Raw genomic sequence first — 14,940 nt, 5'->3', positions numbered from 1 at the left:
CTACAATAAGTTTACAATTGCCCCTGAGACCCCTGACTGCTAAAGATGGAAAAATTAAGCAAGTGTGTTGAAAAGGTAGCACTAGGTTGGGATCATTTGCTGGGAGATGAGCATTGAAGCTGCGTCTTGAAGGATAGATATGGTGAGAGGAGTAGAAGACATTGGGAAGGTATGTGGAAGTCACCAAAGATCAGTTCCCTGTGTAACTAAAAGAACAGGGAAATCATCTGAACATCCCTGGCTTTGAAGGCGGCTCTATATGCAAGAACCACAGATGGTAACAGTAAGAAAGGCATGAGAAATTGTCCAACTTAATTCCCTCATTTTACAGCTAGAACATGCCTCTCTCAGGAGTGCTTCCTATTAGCACATCCTATTTTCTGGTTATACCAGATTTTGCAAAAAGCTTGTCACAAAGGGGCAGCAAGTACTTTTTTTTTTTTTTTTCAAGATCAACATGAATATGTTCCTAGTGGGCCTCAGCTGTTGGCTTTTTATCTTTGTTGCCCTGATGGACTTTGAAGCAGATTTCCCTTCTCTGAATTTGGTGTATGTTTCACAGTTTAATTTAGGGACACAGCCAGTGTCGAGAACCACTGAGACAGACACAGAATGAGGGACTGGGGTGAATAAAATTGAGTGCATTGCACTGTGGGGCCTCAATCTGTAGAAGACACAGCGGATATGCCCCTACACACTGTTCCTAGGTTCTCTCCATGCCCATGGTCTCCAGCACCACCTGTATGTTGCTTTCTCCAACCTGGATCTTGCTCCACACCTCAGAAGCCAAACTCATGCTATCTAATACCATGTTTATCATATACCTGCAAATTACTTCTTCCTTCTGAATATCTTATTGCTTCTTTCAGAGAATAGTACCTCCAACGAAAATTGAAAGCTGGCAGTCATCTCAGATTGTAACAAATTTCTCAAGTTTTTGAATCCATCACATTCAACAGGTCCTGTCCACTTTAACTTCTGTCTCTCTCTGCAGTCTTGCATGTTCCCTGCATGTCCACTGCTGCTACTCAGTCTAGCCCTCATCGACTTTTTCATGCAGTAGTGTAGCAGCCTTTTTACTGGCTTTTCTGATCTCAGCCTAACACCCGGCAATCCACTCTCCACACTGCAGTCAGAGCAAGTCTTCTCAGATGCTAATCAGATTCTCCCTCTCTTCTGCTTCAGACCTGCAGTGACCACCCGCATCGTTCTTAGGATAAAGTCCTAACTCCGGAGCGAGGTGTAGGTGCCTGGCTCTTGGCCAGACTCTCCAACCTCATTTCTCAGTTTCCCTATTTGCCTTCAGAGCGTTAGCCATCAGCTACTTAGATTTCTCAGAATGAACTGTTCTCTACTGGATTTTATCTGCCAAGAGTGTTCTCTGTTCCTCTCAGTGCCCTCTATACTTTTTCAGCTGGTCCAGTGCCACCCAATCTAGATACTATACCCAATTAGGTAAACCAACAGTACTCTGGAATTTTACATTATTCTTTAAAACTCTAATTCTGTCCTCTTTTTTGAACTCTAGAAATTTTGTTCAAAAGATGTCCACAAAAACTTTAAAGTGAACAATTAGAGTTCTATACTTAAGGACACAGCACCTGCATTCTTCTGCCTCAGCTACCAACTGGCTGCCTGTTACCAATCAAGTAGTTAACCTTTCTGAACCTCGGTTTCCTCACCTGTAAGATGGGGGCATTGAACTAGATGGGATGTAAGGGCCTTTTGAAGATCAGGTCTGTGCTTCTAATCTGCATGGGAATGCTTCTCCTTTTCAAGCAGATGTATTTAGTAAATGCTGTTTTCTATCTTCTTGGTTCCAATGAGAGTGCAGTGGCTGAGTTGTTACCCTTTACTGACTCACCACCCTGAACTTCTCTGGTAGGAAGTTGGTTATTTTTTTGCTCATTCAATGTGATAAACTCTCCGCATTGAGTTCCATTTTTTTCTAAAAGTATAACTTTGTTATTACTGAAGAACTGTATGTCCCCTAGAGAAAATTTAGAATATTTAGATAAATAAGACTCAACAATCACAAGTAATCTTTTTAATAATTTTGGTATCTACAAACACTCCCATCTTGCTACATGCATTCTTTTTCCAGTTATTAGATTTACAAGGAGGTTTTACTAATCAGGAAAGTATTTATATCTAAACACAAGATTATAACAACATTTCAGCTCTGTACTTCAGTGTCAAGGAGACAGCCCTTTTCATTAAAACTGTATGGACATGTGAGGAAATGTTGTTTGTTAAAAGTGATCGATTCGCTCCAATAATCAATTGTTGGGGGAGACTTTAAGCTATAGAAAAAAGAGAGAAGGAAGAGGAGAGGAAGGGAGGGGAGTGAAAGAAAGGAGAGAGGAGGGAAGAACAAGGGAGTGAAGGGACTAGGGGGAGAGGAAAGAGAAGGAAAAGGCAAAAGAGAACAGTAGTCAAGAAAGAAAGGAGAAAAGGAAGATGGAAGAGAGCGCAGAGTAGGGAGAATTACCTAAAACACAGGCGGCAGTGATGGGAACGTTGAAGTCCTGTGGCACAGGCTGGGCTTCTCACAGAGACTTGGGAAGTAAGAATGGACAACAGTGGATGTTTCTGTCCTTTGTTTTTCTCTGTGAATCTCAGGGTGAGTCTGCTGAGAAAGATGGTGTGGTGGAGCAGTTCAGAGCTTGAGCCCTGGAGCAAAACTACTTAAGAGCTATTTAATGGCTTTATGACCTTGAATAAATTGTATAACTCCTCTATGCTCAGCCTCTTCCTCTGTACAGTAGAGAAATTTATGCAGATTAAAGGACTACATAAATTATCAGAAGAATAGTTGGTAGATAGTCAGCACCCAGATGTTTAGTACTGTTATTTATAATACTGGATAGAAAATACCTATAAGTAAACTATTAAATGATCATAATCCTAAACTCTAAAGTGTGAGCATCTTAGATCCTTGTTTGGGATATAGAGGCAGATAAAGATGATCTGATATGCTCATCCAGTGCCTCTGGAGGATTGGGGGTGCTTGAAACAAGGTCTTACACAGAGCCAGTGAGCAAAGCTGTGTGGGAGAATCCCCAGCTTCACTGCTGACAGCCGCTAAGTATTCGAGCTTGTCTGTCCTTCAGGTTTCTCCTCTGTAAAATGGAGAGCGTGGGACTCTTACAGCATAGAGTAGTTGTAAGTATAACATAAGTGCCTGGCATATCATTGGTACTCAGTTAATATTATTATTAGTTCCAGTTTATTCCCAATTCTTTTATTCATTCCTATTTTTATTAGACTTTGATGATATGCATTCCAAACTTGTTTTTCCCTTAAAATTGTCGATTATTTCTTCTTAGAAATCAATAGGGAGCAACTGAAGTTAAAGCCTCTGGATTTGTTGGCGGAAACCCTTTCCCATTATGAGAGTCAGGGATCTTTCTGGGCTCTTCTTTTCCCAGCTGAAACCACTGTCATTAGTGTTTGACGAAATTGGGGATTCAGCTCAATTTATCCCTTCCACATGATACTGAGTTCAGAATAGAACTTCCCACCTGGTCAGTTTTAGATAATACCACTCGATGCCCTTTTTATTCTCTCTTTCCAACTGACAGCCTTTATTCTGGGATAATTTTATCAGAAATATTTTAAAATTCTAAAGACATTCCATTCAACCTTTAGAAGAGAAGCTAAATATTTCATAAAACATTTCAGTATTTGAGTTTTCTTGTGGCAACAGGGTTAAAACTGCCTTAAACCATTTCATCTTCTCTTCAGTCTTTCTTCTAAGAGTACACACCGTACCCTCCCTTCTGTCAATTACTGGTACTGCGTTGCATTTTATAGGTAAGGATGTGGGTAAATGTGTGAGTTGGTTGAGTCCAAAGTACCACTTTTAACTCGCTTTGATTTTACCTTGAGCCTCTGTGTCTTGGCGGCACAGTAAGTACACTGATATGCGGTTAGGAAAGGTGCATTACACTTGAGTGCTATTGTGTAAAAAGCTTAATTAGTCATTTCATGTAGGAATTCGGTGTATAAGAATTAAGCAAAAATGGAAGATGAAATATATACGTTGGTAGATGTACATATAAAACCTCAATGCATAAGTTTGCTTCTAAGGGGAGTTCTAATTTTACCAGCCGTCAGAGCCTAAATTAAGCTTCCTTGTGGGTAGGGTGAGAGGATTGCGATTACTCATTGGCAACCATTACTAATGTAAAGACTGGCTCCAAAGCATGGGTCCTGTTTTGAAAAATTAAGCCAGATTATTCTTAAACTTGTAGTTGTGTAATAGAGAAATGTGATCCCCTTCGGACTTGCTGGTGGAATAAGGAGGTAGGGAAATCTTTGCTAGCCTGCAGGTTCAGATGCTGCCCCTGCCACACCGCCTCATGTGATGGTCTGAGACAGAAGTCATGACTCCCTCCTCTGCACCCCCAGAGTGGTCGGTGCCACCTCTCATATCGTGGCTGTAAGAAGACTTTTCTCTCCATCTTTCCTGGACACCTAGCAGAGTGCTGTATGCTTAGAGAATAACCAAAAGTTTTGAGTGAAAATATAAAAGGTCAAATTGGACATAAAAGATCAAATTGGAACCTGTTAATTAGGAATGGTTTTTAAAAATCATTTATCAAGCCAGGCTTTAAAATATAATTTCTCTTGAAATCCTCACGTAAACCCCAAATGGATATCCCTGTCCCTGTCTTATAGATGAAGAAACTGAAGTTCAGAGACATCAAGCAGCTCATTTAGTTTATACTGTTAGTAAGAGGTGGATGGAGCCTGGAATCAAATTCAGTTTCGTCTGGTTGTAGCAGCTATTCTCTTACCATTATCCACATTGGTTGATGATAAGCATGTTTTTTTCTCTTTTACTATACCCTCTTCTGCTGCCACAACTAATCCTCATTTAAATGTTCTTCAAGTTCTAATTTCTGCCAGGAACTTAGACAAATTACTAGATCAGCTGGCCCAACTAGATCATTTGAGTCTCTTAAAGACCCTGTGAGGTGGGTACTACTGTCACCCCATTTTACAGATGAGAAGACTGAGGCCCTGAGAAGTAAGGAGACATGCCCAATGCCATGTGCCCAATACCTGGCACATAGTGAATGTTCTATGAGGATTACTTATTGTTTCAGCTAGCATTGTTCAGATGAGGTCATTCACTGAATCCTTTAATCTTGGAATACTAAGAAAGGGGTAAATACTTGTTTTGAATGGTTTAAAAAGTTCAACAGCAGAGGCTGCCCTTTTTTATTTTCAAAAATACAGTGAAAATAGTTCACTTCCTGATAATTTTCAGCAGGTCCCTCTCTGAAGGCAGCTGACTTGATCTGGACTAGGTCAGATTTCACCCTTGATTTCTCTGTCCACTGAGAAATGTACATCCTTCTGGGGGTGAACACACACATGTTCACACACACATCCAAACAACAAATACTGAGAGGACATTAGCAGTTGAGCCCATTGGCTAAACTATCTCCTGATAGTTGATGAACCAGGGGCCATCTCCTCTGTGATTAAACTGAGTCAGACTCATCTGTAATTAAGGCACTGTTAGAATGGGCTCACTTAAGCATGTAACTGCCTTAAAGTTTTGGTTTAAATTTTCTATAAATTAGAAATGAAATTTACAGTGATTTTTTGCTTGCTTTAAAAAAAAAGGTTTTTGTTGTGTCTAACGTCATCACCCATCCCCTTTCAGAAAAATTAACAGAAAATAGTGAATGTGAAGGGAGAAGGACTTAGAACATAGAGAGTTTTATCTCAGCGGTAAGAATGTGGGAGTGGCAAGAAATGTTTCTTCACCCTCATCTGGGTCAGATAATGTGTCTCTAGGAGCGCTGTTTCTAGAGGGCACCGTGGTACCCTGAGAGGAATAGACTTTGGAATGAGATATGGGTTCAGGTCCCAACCCTGCCAGTGGGCTAGTCACCTTCTTTGACCCTCAGTTTTCTCATCTGTAAAATGACCATAATCAGCACCACTTCACAGAATTGTGTTGACAAGTGTCTACTTCCTGTTGTATACTTCCCCTTTTAGAGAAATAGTTTTCAATTTCAATTTGTTCTAAAAATCATGTAATTCTATAAAAAAATTACCCCTGGGCTTTTAACTCCGTAAGGCGGGGACCATGTCTTGTTTCCTACTATGTCACTGTTTCCTGGTCCCATGTCTGATACAAGGAAGACCCTCCTTTTTGTCCCAGCTGCACATGACAGCTTTGTCAAAGGGCAACAGTAATCACCCACACAGTTTCTAGTTAACCAGACTAGGTTTGTCATAGAAGAGAACTAGTTAGGAAAATAAAAGAAATAATGAGTATTCTTCTTTAAATTGAAGCATAGTTGATTTACAACGTTGTGTTAGTTTCAGGTGTACAACAAAGTGATTCAGATACATATATGTTTTTTCAGATTATTTTCCATTATAGGATATTACCGGATATTGAATATAGTTCCTTGTGCTATACAGTAAATCCTTATTGTTTATTTTATATATGGTAGTGTGCATCTGTTAATCCTGTACTCCTAAGTTATCCCTCCCCCCCAATTTATGCCTCCCCCCCCTTTCCCCTTTGATAACTATAAGTTTGTTTCCTATGTCTGTGAATCTGTTTGTTTTGTACATAGATTCATTTGTGCTATTTTTTAGATTCCATATATAAGTGATATAATATTTGTCCTTGTCTGGTTTACTTCACTTACTATGATTATCTCTAGGTCCATCCATGTTGCTGCAAATGGCAATATTTCATTCTTTTTCGTGGCTGAGTAGTATTCCATTGTGTGTGTGTGTGTGTGTGTGTGTGTGTGTGTGTGTGTATACCACTTCCTTATCCATTCATCTGTCGTTGGACACTTAGGTTGCTTCCATGTCTTTGTAAATAATGCTGCTATGAGCGTTGGGGTGCATACATCTTTTCAAATTAGAGTTCTCTTTTTTTGGATATATGCCCAGGAGTGGGATTGCTGGATCATATTGGTATTTTTAGCTCTTTTTTTAGTCTTTAAAGGGACCTCCCTACTGGTTTTCATAATGGCTGCACCAGTTTACATTCCTACCGATAGCGCAGGAGGGTTCAGTAATGGGTACTTAACCTGTTATGAGAGTGTAGCTGTTTGCAAGACTAACCTAATATTTTCCTTGCAAATATAATCTTCAAATGTGTGTTAACCAGCTGAGGGCTCTAGCAAATTATTTTTCACAAACCTGAAAGTGTACCTTTACATACACTTGCACTGTGCTTCTTAGTCTTTAAAGAGATTGATGCTCTAGAAAGTTTAAGAGTAAGATTTTTTAAAAGCACCTCATTAAGGAACTTTCAAAATGCAAATGATTTGATTCCTCCAGCAAATGATTTGGAAGTGGGAAGTGTGCTGTCCACTGATGGTAGTAACAGGCTAACGGCTGTTCCATTTTCTCCCAAGTTGGATGACCAAGGTTTCTTCCAGGGGTTGAATCCTGGCTTGGCTCCAATCATCAGGCTCTCAGAACATGTATCAAATATGAGTATGGCAAGGGGCCCACCGAGGAGGAAACAATTAAGGGGGTAGCCCAAGAGGACTGGGACCTGTGGACTGGTCACCCTCAGTGTGCCCCTGGAGAGCTCTGCAGGGAGTCAGAGAAAGGTAATGGAAGAGGGGCAAAAAGGGACAAGAAGGACACCAGTGGTAGAAAGTGACAGGAGAGAGACTGAACAGATGAGATACAGGAGTCTGAATGACGAAGGCTAAAATGTGGCCTTTCAAAGGTTTGTAATTCAGCCTGTAGCAGTGAGTCGAACGTGTGTCAAATGTGCTTTTTATGTAGTGCAACATTGGATAGTGCCGTGAAGAAAATGTGATTTTTATAGTTGTCTTTGACTCTCCAGGTAAGTACATGGGAACTCAGAATATTAGAGAAACAGACAGGTCAAATACTAAAAATAGAAACAAATTTGGGTATAGACAATTCTGATATGGACAGAGTACATTTCACAGGAAAATCCGGGAGCGTGTCCCAACTCTTTATTGCTTGTAAAACTTTTTCTAATGATTAAAATTACCTGAATTCAGTAGGCCAGTGCTTAGACATGCTTTATTTCAGCTGAAATTTTTACTTCAGTGATATTTATCATTTTATTCCCAGTAATGTCCAACAGTGTGCTTTACACAGAGTAGGTGCTTAATAAATATTTGTTAAAAGAATGAATGAGTGACCAATATATCTCTTGTACTAGGATTTGATTTATATTACAAAATAAGTAAAATTTTGTATTTTTTTCTCATTTTCCTATGTTGTTACTTATGTCAGCCTCATTTTCCTTCATTCACACCACAAAGCCTTTAGCAGAGCTTCTGAAAATGAGCATCAAATATTTGTTGTCTGCATCCAAATGTGAATTCTCCTGCACATTGCATGGTTCGGTATATAGAGTGGAGACTACTTGGTTTCTCTAAGAATAACCGTCTCGTGATATGGGGATAGTAGTCAGTACACTGTCCACTACACAGAATACTGGTGACAGTACACACAGAAAGGGGCTGGGAGAGGTGGAGAAATAGCAGGTGACAAAGGTATCAAGAATCGGATGGACTTCTGTTTCATTTGCTTTCATGATTTCTGTTTATATTTTTGTGGCTACACATGTAAGCAGGAGGGGAGGTGGAAAGCTAAGATTCCCCCTGATAGAGAGGAGTGTCTAGCTTTTTATTACAAGTTAACTCACAATTTGAGCATTAAAATATTAATTAAAATTAATCAAAAGGTAAATCTGAAAAATGGGTTAAGTTCAATAGGGAAATAGTTCTCAAGCCATCTCAATGAGTTTACCTGTAGAAGCCTGTCCTTTCTCCTTTCGACCTCCAGGTGGTGCTGTTTACCCAGCCATGGCAAGCAGGTACCCAGCCCCGTTTCCTTCCCCTAAGGTTCACAGCTGGGCTTTCATTTTTTCAAAATATTTTCAGTTTCCACAGATGTGTTCTTTTAAATGGTCAATAAATTTTTATAACCACTATTTGAAAACTTGCAAGATTGTTGTGAATTGTGCTTCTTAACCAAGAATATTTTTTTTTATGTCCAGGACACACCCAGAGTCAGGCGTTTACATTTGTTCATTGGTCCTCTACCTTTCCTTGCTTCTTAGAACCCAGATTCAGTAACAGACATTTGGGCTGTTAGTAGAACTCATCACTCATCCAAGTCCCTTTAAACACTTTTGTAATTTAAAAATAGATTTCTAGTTCAATTAAGACACCTCAACTCCATGGGCTTCTGAGTAAAGAACACCATCTTTATAGGAGTACTTTTATCCCCCAAAGCCAATGAGTGTTCCTAGCAGACCTGAACTGATTTTTTGTTGAGGGAGCGCTTGCCAGACACCCAGAAATGTTTTGATGATTTGAGGTCACCTTTCCAATGACACCCTGCAGTCCAATCCAAATTCCTCAAAAAAAAGTGTTCCTAGGAAAAAACTAAGAGGGAGTCATGGACAGTTTCTTTCCATTTTAATAGATTTCAGTGGCAAGAATGGTGGGAATTTTGTTGTACAACATGGAAATAGGATGGGAGTGCAATGGTATCAATTTTACCATCAACAAGGTTTGGAATTTTTAAGGTTGGCTTTAAAAAATAACCAGTTAACATGCTTTTCTTGTCCTTTTTTCCTCTTTTCTGTCACAAGGGGTTCGTAAACAAGCTGGATGAATTTATTCAATGGTTAAACGAAGCCATGGAAACCACTGAGAATTGGACACCTCCCAAAGCAGAGATGGATGGCCTTAAACTGTACCTGGAGACACACTTGGTAGGCAAGATTATGCTGCTCTTGCTGTTAGTTAGGGAAGGATTTTAATGTGCTACTTGTTTGTTTATGGAGAATATCAGTTTTACTTATCAGAAGTCATTATATGCTAATAAACCAAGTTTTAATGGGGTAAACTGCAGAAGCTGAAAATTTACAGGCATTTCAAGTAATACTATGAAATCTAAATCCTTCATATTTCAAGCTATTTTTTCAAAACTTTTTCCGTAAAGGTAAGTAATTATTTAAAAATATACCTTAGAAAATTTTACTAGACCTTTGCTCTCTAAAGTGACAATTGAAGGTTTTCCTCTTCTTAAAAAGAAAAAATGAAAGAGGTAATTTTGATGACCATTCTAAGTTTTCCAGAATTCTTGTAAAATTAATGAACCTCTCATTATCAAGAGAGTCTACTTTATCTGTTCTACATTGGGTTATTTTAATAAAATATTTAAAACGATGATCTCCATCATTTTTGCTGCTATGTGGGTTTTTCAGCATATAATTAATACAACTGTCATTACACTGGTCCCTGTGCACAGGGAAATCCATGGAGAGGAAGTAGAAAACACTTGGATGAATATGCTTCTGAATATGTTAGAAGCAAGAATTATAGACTGGGGGACATTTGATGAACCTCATGAGGTTTTTACTGAATGCTTCAAATGGCCAATATCAATTATGAAGGGGTGGAAACCAAGTAGTCGAGTGTGATAAAGCATGAAGAAAAAGCACGTTGTCATAGGAAATGAAAATTCAAGCTTTAAGGATCTCATCTTTATTCCTTTCACTGATAGCATAAAATCGACAAAGGCAATGAACACGAATCCTTGGGTACCCAACTGTGGGGCTGATTTTCTGCCCCTCTTACATACTCAGAATTTGGATTGAGTAAACAGTGTGTGGGAGTCCTGCATGTATGTTAGTTCACAGGGTTCCAGAACGGTTCCCTGTGATATTAAATGAGAGAAGGAGAGAGAGGGAGAAGAGAGAAGGAGAGAAGAGGGGGAAGACAGAGAGGATGTTTTAGTTTTTTGCTGCTTGTGTTTTCCAGTGTATTTTATATCATTGTAAGAAAAACAGCCTCAAAATCCTATTGCTGCATGCAGATGGTCTTGTGAAAGATTAAAAAAAAAATCACAATACTGGTAGAGGATGCTTCTGTTTTTAGAGACCTGGGTTGATGGTGTGTAAAAACGCCAGTGACCCTAACCACCTCTCTTGTACGTGGGTTTTTAAATACTGCCCTTAGCATTCAATTCCCTGTTGAGTAGAGCCTTGATTTTTTTTTTTTAAAGAGGGCATTTCATAATAGCAAGATAAAGATATTCAATGCTTTATAAAGTAAATTGTATTAATTAGAATGTCAACTTTTCACTGGCATTGTTCTGACAGAAATTCTAATCTGTGTTTAAACAGGAGTATATGAACTTTATTTCACATTAAGTGTGCTGTCTTAATTTCTCTTGATTTAATATTTTATGGAAAACACACATTTTGTTTTTGAGGTCCCAGAGGGCATGGGGACACAAAGGGCACTTTAACACTAGACTATTTATTGAAATGAAAGCCAGGCTAGGAGAATATGAATGAAGATCTCTCCTCTCTTTGGGAGTTGAGTGACACAACCTCTTTGTAACCAACGTGCACTCCTGGTCTCAAATCCGTACTACACAATTCTTTACTTAGCATCCCTGTGTTGGCCTCTGTCTCATTCTAGCCCAACACTATCCATTAGAACTTTCTGTGATGATGAAATATTCTATATTGCACATCCAGTGTGCAATAACTAACCACACCTATCTACTGAGCACTTGAAATGTGGCTAGAGCAACTGAGGAAATGAATTTTCTAACTGTAATTAACTTATGTTTGCATTTAAATTGCCACATGTGGCTTGTGATGACTGTATTCTAGTCCTGTAAATTGTGGAACTCTTTACAGACGTAATGAATGGCAAGTATCCAGTACCTGCCTCATAATGGCATTCTCGGCCAGGATGTGAAAATCATTATCCCCTTTGCTGTGGATCTCTACCTCAGATCCACAACAAACAGCCCTTCTTAAAATGTTTATCTCTTAAAGAATAACCTTGTTCCCGCCTAATGGTCAACACTTCCTTGAATGAATTTTCTCCACCATCATGTCTGTATTAGTTGGGCTAGAGATAACATGGGAACATCTTTACCTCTGCTTTGTGAATAGTGAGGGACTGTAATCTCCAGATTTGTTCACTGTTGTTAACTCACAATCTCAGGGGCTGAAATTATGAATAATACTGTTTAACAGTTACTGAAGACCTACTGTGTGTGGATTGCCATTGAATGATACTTAAAGACAATTATTGAGTCACTGTTCTACTGCATGCTGTGTCTGCTAGTCTAGATACAGCCTGTTGTTTAAACATCTTTCAAACAAACTCTGAGTTACTGTCTATCTGAGCACAATGTCTCTCTACATATCTCCTGAGCAATATTGTCATTTATATTTTTTATTGTATTTCCTTACTGTGGTGCTGAGTTAATATTAAGTTATTCTTCTCCAAAGAAGGCAAAAAATATCTATCTTTCCATAAAGAAAGTATACAACTGAGTCTAGAGATTTATATTTCTTAGTTCACACTGCATAAGTCATTACTGCTCCTTAATGAGTGGGCAAGAGGTATTTATTTGCAAGATTATCTAGTATGTAGACTTAGGTACATGAGTTTCATTAAACATCTCTATCGAGTCTATATTTTAAACATTAAACCAACAGATGTACAAGCCTCTGAGTCTGGTGTCTCCCCTGAGTTAATAATGTGTTAGAATAGTTGGCACCCTGCAATATTTATTATAAACAAAAGCAAATAAACAATAGCAAAATTTGTACATTTATATTTTGATACTTAATTCAATTCTTTTCCATAACAGTAACCAAGGGTTTTCACCAACACAAATCAATTAAACCTTCACAATACCTTTATGAGAGATATGAAGGAGCTTTATTCTAACTGTAAGAAATACTGTGAAATTGCGATGATACATCAATGATTTTCCATGATAATTAATCATCTGCTTGCAACCTGGCTGCTCCTTCAAAAATACAATTCCTATCTTTTTAGAAAATGACATTTGCAGGAAAATGTTTGAATTTTGCAAGTATTGAGCATATTGAACATTGCTCTTTGAAAACCACTTTTAAAATAGCATTGTATACATATGTTCTTGAATGGATTCCCTTCTTCTTCACCTCTGTCCACTTTTTTAACAGCTTCATTGAGGTATAATTGGCATACTAAATTGTATATACTTAACGTAAACAATTTCGCAAGTTTTGACAAATGTATACACCCATGAAACCGTCACCACAGTCAAGGTGGTGAACATATCCATCACCTCCAAAAGCCTCTTCATGACCCTTTGTAATTGCTCCCTCCCTTCCCTCTCAGCCTTTCCTTCATCCCTAAGTAATCAAGGGTCTACTTTCCATCACTGTTAGATTGTACTTTCTAGAATTTTGCATAAATGGAATCAAACAACATGTTTTCTTTCTCTCTCTATTTTTTTCTTCTTTGGTCTGGTTTCTTTCACCCAGCATACTTATTTTGATGTTGTATGTTCCAATTGTTCATTCATTTTTATTGCTGAATAGTATTCCATTGCATAGTTATAGCACAATTTGATTACCCATTCAACTGATGGTGGACACTAAGGTTGTTTCCCTCACCACCATTTTTATTGGCTAAAGAAGCAAAAGTCACCAAAAATTACATGTAAGTAGAAGCATCATAAATAGTTCTTTGCAGACTATTTAGATTTTTTTCCTTTGAAAGAATTTATATTATCTTCAGAGTTAGACTGCTGAAGAGTAAAGCAGCAGAGCATGACAGCAACTTCTGCCTCAAGAGATTACATTTCATGTCCGTTTGCTTCCGAAAAGATAACTGTCATCTCCCAAATAGTTTTTATCCATGCCTAATTCACAAAATGGTACCACATCATATGCAATCAATTGCAGGAAAACAAAGCAGAAGTTTTTTTTTTAAATCTGTAGCCAATCAGAGTATCTAGTAGGAGAAAGCAAAGTCAAACTGACACCAGACATCTGTGCGATAATTAGGAAAAAGAGCCAAGCATAAAGGCCTGGCTTAAACTTGGGAGATAAATTTGCATAGGTAGCACCATGTCATGTTGGGCAAACATTAACCAACCACATAGAAATAGCCTTGGAAAAACAACATTCTTAATTCAATTTGATAAATGAGAAAACATGGGGGAAATGGTGATGATGAGTTCATATATGTTAAGCACCTGCGAGTGCCAGGCAGTTGTTTATGTGTTAGGAATACATGATGAATGAGTTTCGCTTCTTTCTTCTAGGGATTTGCAATCTAAGGGAGATGACCATAGAATAAATGTAGTCATCTTTGGACCCATAAATGATGAATGTAATATAATTTTGAGCAGTTAACTTCTTGTAGGATAAGCAAAGTACTGTTTGGAGCACAGAACAAAGTTTTATTGGTTCTTCCTCAGAGTAGGGAAGGCTCAGAGAGGTAATTTGATGTAGACCTCACAGGCCATATATGATTTGTTGGATAAAGAGGGGAGGAGAGGAGATGGGAGGAAATTTTATGGGCAAGTAAGGGAGGTGGGGTGAGCCATCTGGTGTGGCTGAGGCAAAGTTGTGTCCTCCAGGTTAGGGCTGGGTGGTAAAAGAGATTGAATGTCCTTTTAATGGATTGAACTTTTCTCTGAGGGCAAAGGGGACTCATTGAAGGTTTGATTTTATTTTAAAACAGGAGAGTGACAAGAATCAACTGTAAATTCCATGGGGGGAGGGTCAGCTTGCCATAGATTAACTGGATAAATCCATGGCTTAAATGAGAGAATAACAATGGGCATAATGGAAAATGGATTGGAGTATAACAATCTGCCCTTGAAGGGTCTGAAATTTTTTCCTCATTCCTTATTGTGTCATTACTCTAAGTACTTATAAAAACAGACTGAATTAAACTAATAATATGACTGGCTAACAAAAGTTCAGTACAGATGTCTTCCTGCCATGTATATTTAGGTATTTATATCATTTTTTTAAAATAGCTTTCATTTGTATCATAAGAAAAACAATATACTTCTCACAAAGTTTTTAGTCATACCAGAAAATTTCCCAAAATACATTCAGCTGTGTTTCTTTTG

General features: G+C 38.3%; 1 protein-coding gene across 1 annotated transcript in view; it reads left to right on the top strand.

The window, feature by feature from the left end:
- Window positions 1-14,940, top strand: part of AKAP6 (A-kinase anchoring protein 6) — a 489,206-nt gene that overhangs the window by 231,786 nt on the left and 242,480 nt on the right. The window contains exon 5 of the mRNA XM_060004702.1: window positions 9,641-9,763. Within this exon, the coding sequence (XP_059860685.1) occupies window positions 9,641-9,763 (123 nt within the window). The remainder of the gene's footprint in view (window positions 1-9,640; window positions 9,764-14,940) is intronic.

This window comes from Delphinus delphis, chromosome 2 (genome assembly GCF_949987515.2).
Source record: "Delphinus delphis chromosome 2, mDelDel1.2, whole genome shotgun sequence".
NCBI lineage: Eukaryota > Metazoa > Chordata > Mammalia > Artiodactyla > Delphinidae > Delphinus > Delphinus delphis.
Note: the sequence above shows the minus strand (reverse complement) of the source record. Positions and strands in the feature narration are given on the sequence as shown.